Here is a 15,352-nt window from a genome sequence, read left to right as displayed (position 1 = left end):
CTGTGGGCTGGATGGGTAGAGAGATAGGACATTCACATAGACCTGTTCTACCTCCAGTGCCTCTTCACAGTGGTTGGCCATGTATCTGCATACCCTCTTAGGCAGACAATGATCAGAAGTGATGCTCTTTTGAGCCCTGTCAAAACAGGCATCCATGGTGCAAGTGGATCATTTGTTGTGTATGCATTCAAAGTGGAGAAGCAGAAGTAGTTGCCATACAGGAAGAATTATTTATTTATTTATTTATTTATTTAGTTACAAATTGTGTATGTCAGCTTTCTGTCCTCGAAGGGTCACCAAGGCAGCTAACAAATTAAAGCATACATAATAAAATCACATTTTAGAACTATTAAAACCAACCACCCCAAATAACACACACATCATTAAAACAATTAAAAACAGCTAAAATACATGCAAAGACATAAAACAACAATTAAAACTTTGGGGAGGAAGGCGGGATCACAGAAGGAATGCCAAACGAAACAAAGAAAAAGCCTTCACCCACTGACGGAAGATGGCAACAGATGGGGACAGATGAAGGTAGAGAGTTTCAGAGTTTTGGTGCCATGCCCAAAAAAACCTTCTTTTGGGTTTCTACCCACTTAATCTCAGAAGGTGGTTGCATCCAAAGCAGGTCCTCCAAAACATGGCCAGGAGTAGGTAGTCCTTTAAGTATGTTGGTCCCAAACTATATAGGGATTTGAAGGTCAACACCAGTACCTTGAATTTGTGCCCAGAAGCAAATTGGGAGCCAGTGTAAATAAGCCAGGGCTGGAGTGATATGGTCCCTATGGTGCACTCCAGTCAGCATCTTAGCTACAGTGTTCTATACCAATTGAAGTTTCTGAACTCTTTTCAACGACAGCCCCACATGGAGCACATTGCAGTGATCTAATTTAGATGCCCCACAGTGGCCAGATCTTTTCTGCCCAAGAAAGGCTGCAACTGCCTAACATTCGAAGCTGGTAAAAGGCACTTTTGGCCACAGCTGCCACCTGCTTATCCAGCAGTAGGCCTGAATCCAAGAGCATCCCCAGACTATGGACCTGTTTCTTCAAGGGGAGTGCAACACAATCCAGAATGGGTGACAGTTTAAATCCTGGGTCAGACCTTCTGCCCACCAGTAGCGCTTCCGTCTTGTCAGGGTTAAAGTTCAGTTTATTGCCTGCAACCACTTCAAAACTGTCTCCAGACTCTGGATCGGGGTTTCCACAGCCTCCCTGGGATTAGCTAGAAGGTCAAGATTTATGTTTAGAAACAGAATACTGTTTATATATTATAAAGCTGCCCCCCAAGACAATTTGTTTTTAAATGGTGGCATTTATGAAACCTTTGCAAAAAGAAAATGTTCAGTTATTCCTTCATTATAATATTGGTGGGGGAATAGGCATGCTAATAAACAGGCTGTATAGGCTATAATAAATGGGTTCTTTAAATGACATTATGAGACTCATTGTGTTTTTGGGAGGAATGCTGGAGCATTTAATGTGATAAAAACACAATGGGATTTTCAGCATAAGAATTGATTTATTTTGTGAGCCAGCTTGGGTCCCTATAGAGGGGGAAACGTGTAGGATAGAAATAGTTAAATTAAATAAATAACAAGTTTTCCCAGTGAGGCTTGGTGGGAAGACCATTTCAATACTCCTTTATAAAGATACTTTATTGATATCCCCTACACAAGTTGGCCTCAGAAAGTTGCCAAAGGGGTTTCGTCTCTACTGTAGAAGTAATTAACTAAATGTAAACTATGATAAAACATAGACCATGGTTTTTCACTAGAATTCACCTATTTCCATAAGTGGACATGGATGGGAATCCTCCAGAGCTGGTGACTTCTTTTAAGTATCCAGGGGTAGTGTTTAACAATTCCGGCTCTTGGTCAGCACATATTGAGTATGCCAAGTGGAATCTTGAAAAGGCTGTGTTTGGCATCCTCACATTTTATAGAAGAGGAGATTTGGTACCCCCAGTGCTGAAATTTATAAAACAAAAGTTCTTCCTCAGTTGTTGTATGGAACTCAGTTTGGGGGGGTTGGAAATTTACAGCCACTGGTAGTTATTCAAAACAAAATTGTGTGCATGTTATTAGCAGTTTTTTAATTCAACAGCATCAGTTATAGTTAGATCTGAGTTGTCCTTGCTCCCAGTATTGACTTGTCCATAAAGTTGCTGTTAATATTTGGTTGAAAATTCTCTTTTGTCCACTTCTTAACTTTGGCTTATGATAAGATGAAAGCTGATTTATGAAGAAGTAATATACTGAATGTAGTGGCAACACTTGGATTCTCATAGGAATATCTAATGAGGCTTGATTTCTTTGCAGCTAAACATTCAATAAAACAGAGATTGTTGGATATAGGTGTCCAAGTGGATACTGGATTACTAGGTATTCTGAGAACTGCATCTCTTTATAGTTCCCCTCTCTGTTTAGCCTCCTGGCCTACTTTAATTATTTATCACATTTCAAGTATAGAAAGGCCTTTATTATGGCACATCTGGATACTTTACAATTGGCAATGGTAAGAGGTCATAATGAGACCCCATATAATGAGCAAGTCTGCTCTAGCAACCATAGATCCATTGAGGATCTGGCTCGTGTGATTGTTTGGTGGCCAAAATTTTCAGTAGACTGTGAAAGAAAACTTGGGAATATTTTATCATGATGTCTAGGGAGGTTAGACAAGAACAAACCGGCGATATTACTTGCAGATAGAGATAAATGGGCAACACTACAATAGGCAAAGTTTGTGGCCCAGTCAAAACCCTCTCATGCAAGTTTGGTCGATGAATAGTTCACAGGCTTTACCCTGGATCACTCCTTATTATTATAGGAATAGTAAGTTATTGTTAATTCGACTTCTTTTAGCTGTAAAGCTTGTGTTTTAAATCCTTATTATGTATTTTCATCTTCTAACGGAAATTTTATGGATTTTACTTGATACTGTGATTATTTTGGTTTTTTTGTTTTTATTGTTTTGCTATGGCTTTGAGCTAATGCAATAAAACAAACTACTAAATAAATAACTAAGGATACATAATTATTTCTATCTTTCATCACTGCAGAGGCAAGTATATTAATCACATAAAAATTTACTAAGATTGCAGAATATGGACTAACAGTAGTCCAGGTAGGTTGCAGTATTAACATTCCACGGTTTCCTATAAAGCATTCCTTTTCTTATCTTTGAGAGGCTCTACCAACCTTCCCAATACTCTAAGTACATTATAACCCCTTAGTTTGTACTCTGGGTTCAGGCTTTGATCACTTGTTTCCAACAACAGCTACATTGAGGTATTAAAATTATGTGCAATGGAATATTTGTGTGTTCACTTAGTGTAGAATTTCTCTGTTTAACATGACCTAGTTGGCAAAAAGTTCCATCATATTTTATTTGAGAGAAATGATATTGATTTCTTCATAAAGTTTAATCACACCTATGGGGTGAAAATACAGATCTTGTAAATGGGCTAGCGTTTAAGTAGAGTCTGTGGAATATCCATTTCTCCGCTGCACTCCAGAGATACCAGCAAGGAAAACGAGGGCTCAGGAAACAAACATCTGTAGAGGGGTTTTGAATTGTTCTGCTCAGTTAGTACTGCCATGTCATATATTTTGCAGACATTCAAAAGTGTATTCTGTTAAGTGGAGCCCGTAAACAACCAGATGCCTGACTTTGTCTGTGCTTTGTCCCTCTTACAGATTTCTTGGAAACAATTTCATACACAATTTCCTCTGGTGATCCCTACGGAAGATTCTCTATTGACTCTCAGAATGGCATTATCCGCACCAAAAAACAGCTTGACCATGAAACCCATTGCCATACAGTTCTTACGGTGCAGTCACAGTTGGGAAGCTCCCCTGTCTACAGCAATGCTCAGGTCAACATAACCGTGACAGATGTCAATGACAACCCTCCGGTGTTCGTTACAAAATCTGATAAGATACGTATATCACGTAGCACAGTATCTGGCACAGCTCTGTACATTGCTCATGCGGAAGACAAAGACAGTGGGCTAAATGGAGTGATCCAGTACACTATTGCAGGCAATCAATCAGGTGTTTTTACCGTTGATCCAGATCTTGGAGTGCTGTATCTTTCTAGGACTCTGGTTGCTGATAAGCAGAAAGAGCACACGGTACACATTGCAGCTGAAGATCATGGAAGTCCCCCTCTGAGTTCTTTGATGATCTTGACTGTGATTGTTGATGAACAGAAGGGACGCCCCACCTTGAGTTTTGAAAATTTGGTCTATCATGTGGATGTCAGAGAGACATGTTCCATGGGTACCCTCATTCTTCAAGTACAAGCCCGGATGTTAGATCCACAGTATACCCCTGGGGTATTTGTATATTCTTTAGAGCATAGCACAGATTCTGCTTCGTTTAGAATCAACCCAACAACAGGCAGTATTTACCTACGAAATCCCTTAGACTATGAACTAACTCAATCATGCAGTTTTAGAGCCTATGTCACTAGCCCAATGGATACGTCAGGGCAAAATGCAAGTACATCAGTAATTGTTAATGTCCTTGATGAAAATGACAATTCTCCTGTGTTCATGCGTGATGTCTATTTTTTTGAAATTGAAGAAAGTTCATTACCCCAAGGTGTGGTTGGCATACTCACAGCAGTTGACAAAGACTCTGGGAGAAATGGGCAGCTCTCTTATTTCCTCTTATCTGATGGAAAATATTTCAAGATCAATTCCAACACGGGTAATATATTTTACAATCTTTCCCATGTTGTTCTGAAATGAAATGATTGAAATATACCTCTTTTGTGAATAAACGTGTTGCAGTTCCAAATTTAGGACCGCAAGCAGTGAGATAATCAGATACACAAAGAAAGGAACAATCTGACTGTGGATTTTCTTTTTTTAGTGGCATTAACTGTCCTATTAAGTCAATTTTGTGATCCCCCTCTGAGAAGGCTGAGGTTTTAAATGCCATTAGAGCATAGATAGCATGATGTGAAGTGGTCTCCACCTGTCAGACTGAACCCTAAATTCAGCTATCGCAGATGGGGCTTGAGGTCACACCTTCATACAGTGAACTGATAAGATATGTAAAAGATTTGTAAATATCAGGCTAGTAGATAAAATGCAATGTTTTTAATTTTTAACCTATTGCTATAATTAAGCAGGGATCAATTTAAAACTCTGTATCATAAGACAAAGAGCTGCAAACAGCCAGCAAAGACATTTAAAGTTAGTACCAATGGAGACCCCCAAAACTCCTGCAAAAGTGCAAAGTCAGGTGACAAAGAGTAGCCCTGTCTTCTTTTATGTAAGTTACACATATAAAATCCATCTGAGCAATTGACTTTAGGACTGATGCTAAAGTAGTGGCTGTATTTATACGTAATGTTTATTTCCTTCAACTCTGCCGTAGATACAGCTAGGATTCTTGTCGTTGTGGCCTTAGACATTAATGAAGGACATCAGTATGAATATTAGTGCAATCCTAAAACCCTTCTCGTGTGTGTGTAAAGTGCCTTCAAGTCGCAGCCGACTTATGGCGACCCTTTATGGGGTTTTCATGGCAAGAGACTAACAGAGGTGGTTTGCCAGTGCCTTCCTCTGCACAGCAACCCTGGACTTCCTTGGTGGTCTCCCATCCAAATACTAACCAGGGCTGACCCTGCTTAGCTTCTGAGATCTGACGAGATCAGGCTAGCCTGAACCATCCAGGTCAGGGCTTCTCATGGACTTAGGAGAGTGTAATTCTACTTAGGGTTGCACTGTGTGATTTGGATCCTGCCTAGAATCTCCACAAGTGCAAGGGGGTAATTTTCACCAATTCCCTCTCCTTCAGCAGCCCAAAATGCTGCTTCTGGATGACTAGGGCCCCCAGGAATAGTGGGGGATCAGAGATCTCCTGTAGGAGGGGAAATCATTTAAAATGCCCCCCTCCTGGCGCTCCCAGAAATTCAAGGTGGGATCCTATGTGCAATAATTCTGTACCACAATTGTAAATAGGTGAAAACTATAAAATCAGATGCCTACTCCAAGATAAACAAAGCCAGCTATTTTAACAAGGTAAAATAAAATGGTTGAAATTCAAGCAAAAAGGAATGTGGAATGGAAATCAAGCACAAGTGATGAAACAGCTGGCAAGAGAGTCATTGCACTTCACAGATGTGGAACGTGAGACTGTGCACTGCACAAAAGCTGTAGTATTCACCATCTGGAGAATGAGTTTTAAAAAATGGCTACTAAAGATGGGTCTGGAGAGATAATGATGAGATCAAAGCCATTTACTACAGCTCCAACAGAACAGTTTTTTTTTAAGAGACACCCACAAAATTGGGATAAAGTCCAGATGTTCAAGCAAGTGATTTCAACTCTGAGGACTATCCTTTGTCTTATTGAAAAAGGAAGAAAATGCTTGCTAGTTTCCAAAAATGCTCTGATCTGAGAGGTCCCTAGTATGTGATAAGTCAGCTAGTTGGCCTAAAAGCAAAACAATGTTCATTCTTTTCTTCCGTAGGCAGGGAAGGGAGATTATTTTGGCTTCTTTAAAATGGCCACCTGGCTTTAAAGTTTTTGTTTTTTTTGGTACATGAAATAAAGTTGCTTGGAGTACAGCGAGATTATAATGACCCCAGGAATGCACAAATCAGTTCTGAGTGACGGGTTCTTGCAAGGATCTGTGCAGTGCACATGCCAAGTGACAGAAGTAGCTAATGGAGTATGATCTGTGCGGCTTATTAAAGTGTGTTGTGTACAGCCCATAGTTCTGTTTCCTTTACTTGTTCTGCAGGTGAAATTATAAACTGGGTTGCATTAGACTACGAGCAACAAGCTCACCATCAACTGCTTGTACTAGTGACTGACCATGGTGCTGCTCGACAAAATGCCACAGTAACGGCCTATATTTCAGTTACTGACGTCAATGATAACCATCCCTGCTTCCCTCAGTTTCCCTCTGGAGCAGAGTTCAGCATCAAGGTTTGTAGTTGTTGCTTTAGACTATTTTTGTTTCTGACTTTAAAAGGCACCTCTGTCCCATGTGCGGATTTTGTTAATGTAGGATAGCACGGCGAAGAGAATATTTCAGCGGAGTGTGCGGTCCATCCAGTGTGGCTTACTCCTACAGCAGGCCGAAGACGTGTCTCGTCCCGCAGCAGCATCCAATAACTCTATTAATTTGTTTTGAGCACCATCTTGTGGTGACATGTTTGGAGTGAAATCTGGCTAGAATTTGAGACAAAATTAAGGAAGTTTCACAGGGTAGCCCTGTTGAACACGAGTTCAGTAGCACCTTAGAGACCAACTAGAGTTTCAGGATATAAGCCTTCGGAGCTTTGACTCTCGAAAGCTTATACCCTGAAACTCTTGTTGGTCTCTATGGTGCTACTGAACTCGAATCTAATAATTAAGGAAATGTGTGATGAACTAGTCAGGGAGAATATGTGAGAATAGTGCTCTTTTACTTGTCCTGTGCCCAAGATTAGCTGTTTTAGTGACCAGGAGAAGCTTTCTTTTCTCCTGTCCAATACTGACTCTGCTGTTACTTACAATATGTCTCGTTTTGCCCTAGCGGCTAGGAAAATTCGAGCCAGCATTGCAGTTAAACTAGACAACACTTGTATTTGATGTAAATTTATTTTTGTACTTGATTTTAACTGTTTTCTTGTTGAATCTGATTTGATTGTATCTACTTGATTGTAATGGCCTTTGGCTATATACAATAAATCTGTACCTACCTATCTACTTGTCCTGTGACCGGCAATCATAGTCAAGTTACCAAGCAGAGCTAATATCCCCCCTCCTCTGTTTTTGCTTTTTAACATCCAGCCTTATGAATAAATCTTGCCAGTGTGTTGTTGTATTTTGTTGGTTGCCGTATTCCACAGTTGATGTTGAAAACTCAGATTTATGTATGCGTTTTTCATGGAGATAGGAATTCTCTTGACTCCCGTCAAAGTCAAATAGCATAACTCGGGGTTTAAGTTTGTAGGCAATCCAGATATTTTGGATTTGTATGAAATTGAACTTTCTAGAGCATCAAGAGTAGCAATGCTCATTAAATCACCAATTATCTGAAATGGTTTAAGACCATATCAGTACATTACTTTAAGACAGGGGTCCCTAGGGTGGTTCCTATGGGCACCATGGTACCTGCTAAGGGTTTTTAGAAAGTGGGTGATGCCATTTGGGGCTCTTGCCCAGCAGGGCTTTTGATTGGCCACTGAAGATCTGATTGGCTGGGCAGATTAATGGTTTCATGAGCAGCTGTCACTACTGTGTTGGTTTTATTCTCTTTCGCTCCTCTTTTCTAGTGTATTTTTAAAATTACCTTTCTTTCCTCCTGTACTTGGGCTTCCTTTGTGTGTGTGTCTCTACCTCCTGTGGCAGCCATTTTATGGTTGCGCCCACCACCCTGTGTCAAAATTCCAGAGGTGCTCACAGGGTCAAAAGGTTTGGGGACCCATGCTTTAAGAAAGAACATTAATTTTTAAAAGGTGTACTTTAATTGTAATCTTAATAGAATGAATCTGTTTGGGAGATCCTATTTTGTCCAAAGTTAGATATTAAATGGCATGGAAGGTCAGGTTTGAGAATTGGCCAGAAGGTGCCAAGGTACAGGGAAGCCATAGAAAGAAAGCTGCTGTGTAACTGTGGTTGGGGTCCTTTAGCAGACCTCTCAGCTCCAAAGAGCATTTAAGTTTCAGCTGCTTCCTTTCTATTATGAATTTAATTTTGAAGCCTTTGCAATTTGTAAGATTCAGTTGTAAACAAATTATTTGACATTAGGTACTGGAAGGGCAGCCAGCAGGGACACTGGTTGCCACTGTACATGCCAAGGATCTGGATTCCGGAAACAATGGGATGGTGTCATATTCACTGTCAACAGGTAAGAATTCCTAACCTGTCAAGGGCAAATACAGTAATTAAGTGCAATTTATGGGACAAAGATGCCAGTCAACCTCTAATTGTTCATACTTGTGCTCGGTAAGCATGGATACAGCTTTGGCTTCTATCCAAATCCTTCTATTCCCATTTAAGACTGGTTCACATGTGTGAAGGGGAAGCCCCACAGCTTTCCATTACATGAGATAATTAAAAGTGTGGGGGAGGGAGTATCATAAAATGTCTAGTTTTCAGACTTTTCCTGTAATTTGCATGGCTTGAACCATGTTCATATCCTGTCCAGCTCTGTACGTCCTTGCCTTTGAAAGGTCACTCTTGTATCCCTTGCTCTTGAGGGTTTCATCCCATTTTTCTGCCCTCACAGAATTCTCAAGGGAAGATAGCAGTTCAGTCATGGGGGGAAATGGCGATGACAATGGTGATACTAAAGTATGTTAGGGTTTTGTTAACTGTAGATAAATGTTTTTGATATCCCAGTGGAAAAATGATCTAGCCTTTCCCATGACTGGCTTGAAATCTTCATGTAGCTATTGGTCTGAGGAAGGGATCAAAAGATAATCAGTGCAAACAATGGAGCTTGTGTTCTATAGATCCTATTTCATCCTTTGTTTGATGGAATGTTTGCCTGATAGTGTTCTGCAGCAAAGTTATGTTTATCTTTATTCTTGCTATGTGAAAAATGTAGTAAAAGTAGGAAGCGAACGAGACATTTTTAAAGCCTGGTTTTAGTTTTTCTGAACTTCTTTTCCAAACATTGCAGGTCCAATAGATGTCTTTCCTTTCTGCTGAAGTGACGCAGTCATACACTATAAAAAATTTTATTCAGAAGTAAACTAAAATAGTGGTTCTATGATCTTTATAAACCTTAATCAAGAGGATAAAAGAGGGAAACTTTTTTTTAAAAAAAAATCATCCTATGGAACTATAAAGACTAGCACATTTACCATGATCTGATGCTGTTTGTGTCATGATAAACTACTTGGGGAGTGCTCTAAGCGGGTCTACCCAGAAGTAAGTCCCGTGTTATTCAATGAGCTTACTCCCAGGAAAATGTCCATAGGATTGCAGCTTTAGTCTTTGAAACAGGGTTTGTTTGTTTTTTGTTTGCTGCTTCAGACACACACAGCTGCTTTACTGGAATTAATTTTCAAAGGACTTTGTAGAGGATTTGCATCTGAATGCCATAACAGTATTTTGTATGCACTGTATTATTATAGAAAGTTGTCATTCATAAAAAAGGTAAAGGTCCCCTGTGCAAGCACCAGGTCATTCCTGACCCATGGGGTGATGTCACATCTCGACGTTTCCTAGGCAGACTTTGTTTTACGGGGTGGTTTGCCAGTGCCTTCCCCAGTCATCTTCCCTTTACCCCCAGCAAGCTGGGTACTCATTTTACCGACCTCGGAAGGATGGAAGGCTGAGTCAACCTTGAGCGGGCTACCTGAAACCAACTTCTGTTGGGATCGAACTCAGGTCGTGAGCAAAGCACATTCATAGCATATCAAATATCTAATTGGCATTTTAATTGAAAATTGCCTAGGTTGTTCCTGGATAAGCTAAATTTTACATTTTTTATTTGCCATTATCTTTTACATAGGAAGAGCTTAAATCACACAGTTTACAGTATACTTGTTATAATTATTTGTTAAATCACGATGGGTAGCCGTGTTAGTCTGTCTCTAGCAGTAGAAAAGAGCAAGAGTCCAGTAGCACCTTAAAGACTAACAATTTTTTTTGGCAGGGTATGAGCTTTTGTGAGCTACAGCTCACTTCTTCAGAATTATTTGTTAGTGAAAGAACCCACACCAAACTATCAAGACACCTCATTACTGTTTTCTTTGGGATGGGGGAGGGAATAAATAGAAATGATATCCCAGAGCTAAAGCTTTCTGTACCTTCACATGCTTGAGGAAAGCAAGAATTATAAACTCTATGAACTCCAGAGAGACTAGAATAGCCGTTCTTAATTGTGAGAAATTGGATATGTAAACCCAATTTTCTGTGCTTCCCTCTTGAACAGTAAGCCCTGGAAGTAGGAGATGGCCTTTGTTCAGTACAAGGCTTGCGGGTATGCTATGTGTGTGTATAGTGCTGTCAAGTTGCAGCTGACTTCTGACTATCCCAGCAAGGGGCTTTCAAGACAAGTGATTAAGCAGAGGTAGTTTGCCATTGCCTACCTCTGCAGGGTCTTTCTTCGAGGCTTCCCTTCCAAGTACTGACCCTGCTTAGCTTCTGAAATCTGACAAGATTGGGCTATACCATGCCGCCATCCCTCCCGGGTATGCTATAGAAGAACACAATTGTTCAGAGACTGCCGCTGGTGGAGAAGCTCACAGCTTGCCTCCTGAGAAGTATTGGTTGTCAAAAGTGTTAGATGCTGCTGATTCCTATTTTCCCCCAGCCCCGAGACTCAACTATCAAGAATTCCCAGTTGTTTTCAACTGGCCATTTAAGGTCATTTCCGAGTTGGGAAACTCTAGTCTGGAGGAATAATTTTGGCTTGGTGGTGCAAAGTTGCATTCCGTGAACTAGGTCAGACTATTATTTTATTTCCTCTTCGGAAATATATAGTTTAGTCATTCACATGCATCCTAGCCTTGTTAACAACTTGGAAAATGGTGAGAACCAACCACAGTTGTAAAATGATTAGAGCAGGGGCATCAAACATAAGGTCCAGGAGCTGGTTCCAGCCCTTTGAGAACGCTTATCCGGCCCGCGAACCAACTGAGGCAGCCACCACCACCCCACTCTCGATCTGGGCTGGCGAGGCACGGCCTGGCCCAACCAAGTGACATTTATGTCATATCTGGCCCTCCTAGGACATAGGAGGTTCAGGTTCAAATCAAATGCTCACTAGGTAGTTTTGAGCCACTTATTATCTTCAAGCCTAGCTTATCTCACAGAGTTGTTGTGAGGATGGATTGTGGAACAGAGGACAATATATGTTCTATTGAGCTCCTTTGAGAAAGGGTGGGATAAAAATTGAATTGATAGCTGTTCAGAAGGTAGCCTGTGAGGTTAATGTATCAGTGCTTGAGAGAGAGAAAAAGTCATTCAGGCCATTTGGTGCAGCCTAACAAAAATACCCCACCAAACTTTGTACGTAAGTCTAATCTCTCATACACAAATGCAAACAACTATGTATTAGGCTGTCGAAGGCTTTCACGGTCAGAGTTCATTGGTTCTTGTAGGTTATCCGGGCTGTGTAACCGTGGTCAAGACCACGGTTACACAGCCCGGATAACCTACAAGAACCAATGTATTAGGCTGTTTCCAACAACCATTTGCACAGTGACAGATTGTAAGGTACACCATTTGGACACTGAAATTAAATGTTAAAATGGAATTGTTTGCAGAACCTTGCTGGATAATGAAGCAAACAAGCTTCCTGCAGGGAAATGTAGGGGAGTTTGAACTTGGTAGTAGATGCATGTCCTCATGTCATAGACAAGTGGCTTCCCGTGCAGTTGTAAGTTCTATAATCTGTATTTGGCAAGTCAGTCAATTCAGTCCTTAAAATCAGCTTTTGCTGCAATGGCACATGCTGTGACTTTGTCCCCCGTAGGCATAACTCTGCTCCTTAGCTCTGAGCCTTTGCTGACAGGGAAGGGCCATCTGGCTCTCTGCAACTTGGCAGCTGTTCCATTCAGTTACATCCCTGTCCCTTACTGTTAGGTCTGGCAAACAAACAGTTCCCTCCTAAGCAGAGTTACACTCTTCTAGTTCTACATAGGATGGAATAGAAAGTGGTTGCTTCAGCACCTGTAGTTTCATAGGTTCCAAAACCACATACGGATGCCACATAATGAGGGTGGAGCGGACCCCTTGTCTTTGCCTGGGTTCCATGTACTTGCAAGGGCAAGCATTAGCAGCTGTTTGCAGGCTGAGAATCAGTTTTGCTGTTGCACCAGAACTGGGTCCCATATGACCAGTTTTGTTTGCTGTTAAGAAGAAGAAGAGGAGTAGTAGTTTGGATTTTATATGCCGACTTTCTCTACCGCGTAAGGAAGAATCAAACCGGCTTACAATCACATTCCCTTACCCACAACAGATACCCTGTGAGGTAAGTGGAGCTGAGAGAGCTCTAAGAGAGCTGTGACTAGCCCAAGGTCACCCAGCTGGTTTCATGTGTAGGAGTGGGGAAACAAATCTAGTTCACCAGATTAGCCTCCGCCGCTCATGGGGAGGGGTGGGGAATCAAACCCTTTTCTCCAGATTAGAGTCCACTGTTCCAAACCACAGCTCTTACCCACTATACTAAGCTGGTAAGAGACAGAAGTGTATGACAAGGCTGTTTTGGGTCAACCTTTTGCTGGCAATGACTTTTAGGACCAATCTACATGTCAGAACACTTGTGATAGATCATTCTACTTTTCAAAACAATGCAGCCACAAGAGGGTAGAACTAATAGTTTGATTGGGAAAGGCCTCAGTTATTGTACCTCCCCAGCTTGTGCTGTTTTCTCAATTGAAATGCTCCTCTACTATCCCTTATTGCTGTTTCCTTTGTGGGGCAGGGGGATTGCCTTCCAATTCCCTTCTTCCTAGGGATGGAGGGGAGGGGTGATTTAGATGAAGAAAACAGCAAAGAGGAAAACGTTGAACATACTCACCATTTTGTCATTTCCCCAATTAAATGATCAGCTCCCCACTCCAGCCATATTTAGTGAAAGAAGAGAATAAAGAAGAGGGAAGAAGTTTTCATGGCATTCCTGTCAAAATGTTCACCATTCAGACATGGAGCCTTTGTTTTCTGGCTCACATTGCTTGTGGATCTTCTGAAAGAACTGTTGTTTGGCACAACAGAGAATAGTTTTATGTGTTATATGACATCAGTAGTCTAAAATCCAAATTCAGGAAAGTGATATATAATAGTGCATAAAACAGAATTGCTCCATTAACCATATTTCAGCTTGATCATTGTTTTTCATCCCTGGTTGACCATTTCCCACATGAAATAATTTCAAAGCGAAGTCAGGAAAAGCCATTTTTATGTGGGTGATGTGCCGAGTTTTCACTCAACATTTTATATTCTTTTTTCATGGTACACAATGCACAAATGGGTATTTATTTCTGTAGCTTAAAACAATTGATGTACAGGTTAAGGGAAATTGTATTTTTCATAGTATTTTGTGCATTTCATCTTTTCCCCTTTAGGGTATTTAGAACAGATTTGTTATCTTTATAGGAGAAATGGCTAGAATAAAATATAAGAAGTCAGGAAACCCTAAGAGCAAGCTGGCTCTGGCTTTTCTGTATCACAAGCAACAGTGAAATAGATGCATCTCGGATGGGAATGGCAAATGAATAGCAATCAGATCCAATGATGGGAAAGGACCTCACTGTTTCTGGAGCCTCCTGAGAGGCACCCACACGCAATGGGCTTGCGGGGTAGGGTGAAGCAGCTCTTACAGTTTGCTTATTAATGGGAACTCCTTCTCTTTTACATGGTATATAAGCAACTGAGCCCAAAGCAATCAAACTGGAACTTGTGAGACTGACTGAGGTTGATAAGTAGCAGCTTATTTTATAACCCTAGTTAAATATTTGCTCCTTAGGGTGAAAAAAATCAGTGCTACCTTAAGCGGGGCTCTCTCTAAGACTTAGAAGATAACGACATAGACAATCAGACAGCTGTGGAGGTAACTTTGTACATTCATGCCGCTGTGGGAGTTGAGAGAGCACAGCAAACAAAAGAAAAGTAGGGTTTTGATAGATCAATATTTAACCCATGAGTATTTAACAAGTTATTGTTTATATACCACTTTCCTTAATGTCCAGCTCTATCAATGATAACATATCTTTTCTAGGAGAAAGTTTAGGTCACTTTCAGATTGATAGCAGAAGTGGTGAGTTAAGAACTACTGAAGCTATTTTATATAATTGGAGGTCGGCCTACAGAATGGTAGTCACTGCAACTGATCAGGGAATCCCTTCGCTTCAAGGACAAATGGACATCAACATTGAGGTATTGGCTTAAGCAGGTATTCTATTTGGGACACAGTGAACGTCTTCAGTAAGAGGCAGAAAAGCAGGCCTGGAGCCCCCGCCCCCCAGTTAAAATGTCTCTCTGCTCAGTGGGTTGTGAAAACAGGAAATTTGTTAACGGACCTTAAATATGTCAGCCATTAACAGTGGCCTGAATAGTTATAATTTCTGTTCCATTATGAGGACATGATCAGCAAAAGAAGAAAAGCTATAAACCTTTTCATGCAACATGAAAATTTAGCTGAGATGCAAAGAAGTTTAACTATCTTTACTATCTATATCAGATTGCTTCTTTATCTGTTGATGCTGACTTGACTAGAGATTTTTTTAAGGAGAGTACAAGATCCACCAAAGTGCTTCTCAGAATGCACTCTCTTTACATCACAGTTGATTATTTGCACCCTGATGGACAAACCACAAAGGTGTGCAAGTGTTTAATACATGCACTTTTGTAGCTAAACTATCTTACCTCACGTGAAGCCATA

The 15,352-nt window shown here is 40.8% G+C and overlaps 1 protein-coding gene across 1 annotated transcript in view; it reads left to right on the top strand.

Moving 5' to 3' along the window:
- DCHS2 (dachsous cadherin-related 2) overlaps positions 1 to 15,352 on the top strand; it is a 109,314-nt gene that overhangs the window by 62,094 nt on the left and 31,868 nt on the right. The window contains exons 6-9 of the mRNA XM_056855047.1: positions 3,704 to 4,720; positions 6,767 to 6,954; positions 8,764 to 8,863; positions 14,690 to 14,847. Coding sequence (XP_056711025.1) covers positions 3,704 to 4,720; positions 6,767 to 6,954; positions 8,764 to 8,863; positions 14,690 to 14,847 — 1,463 coding nt within the window. The remainder of the gene's footprint in view (positions 1 to 3,703; positions 4,721 to 6,766; positions 6,955 to 8,763; positions 8,864 to 14,689; positions 14,848 to 15,352) is intronic.

Source organism: Euleptes europaea, chromosome 9, assembly GCF_029931775.1.
Source record: "Euleptes europaea isolate rEulEur1 chromosome 9, rEulEur1.hap1, whole genome shotgun sequence".
In the NCBI taxonomy this organism is placed as follows: Eukaryota; Metazoa; Chordata; class Lepidosauria; order Squamata; family Sphaerodactylidae; genus Euleptes; species Euleptes europaea.
The sequence above is the reverse complement of the archived record's forward strand: the minus strand, read 5'-3'. Positions and strand labels throughout refer to the sequence as shown.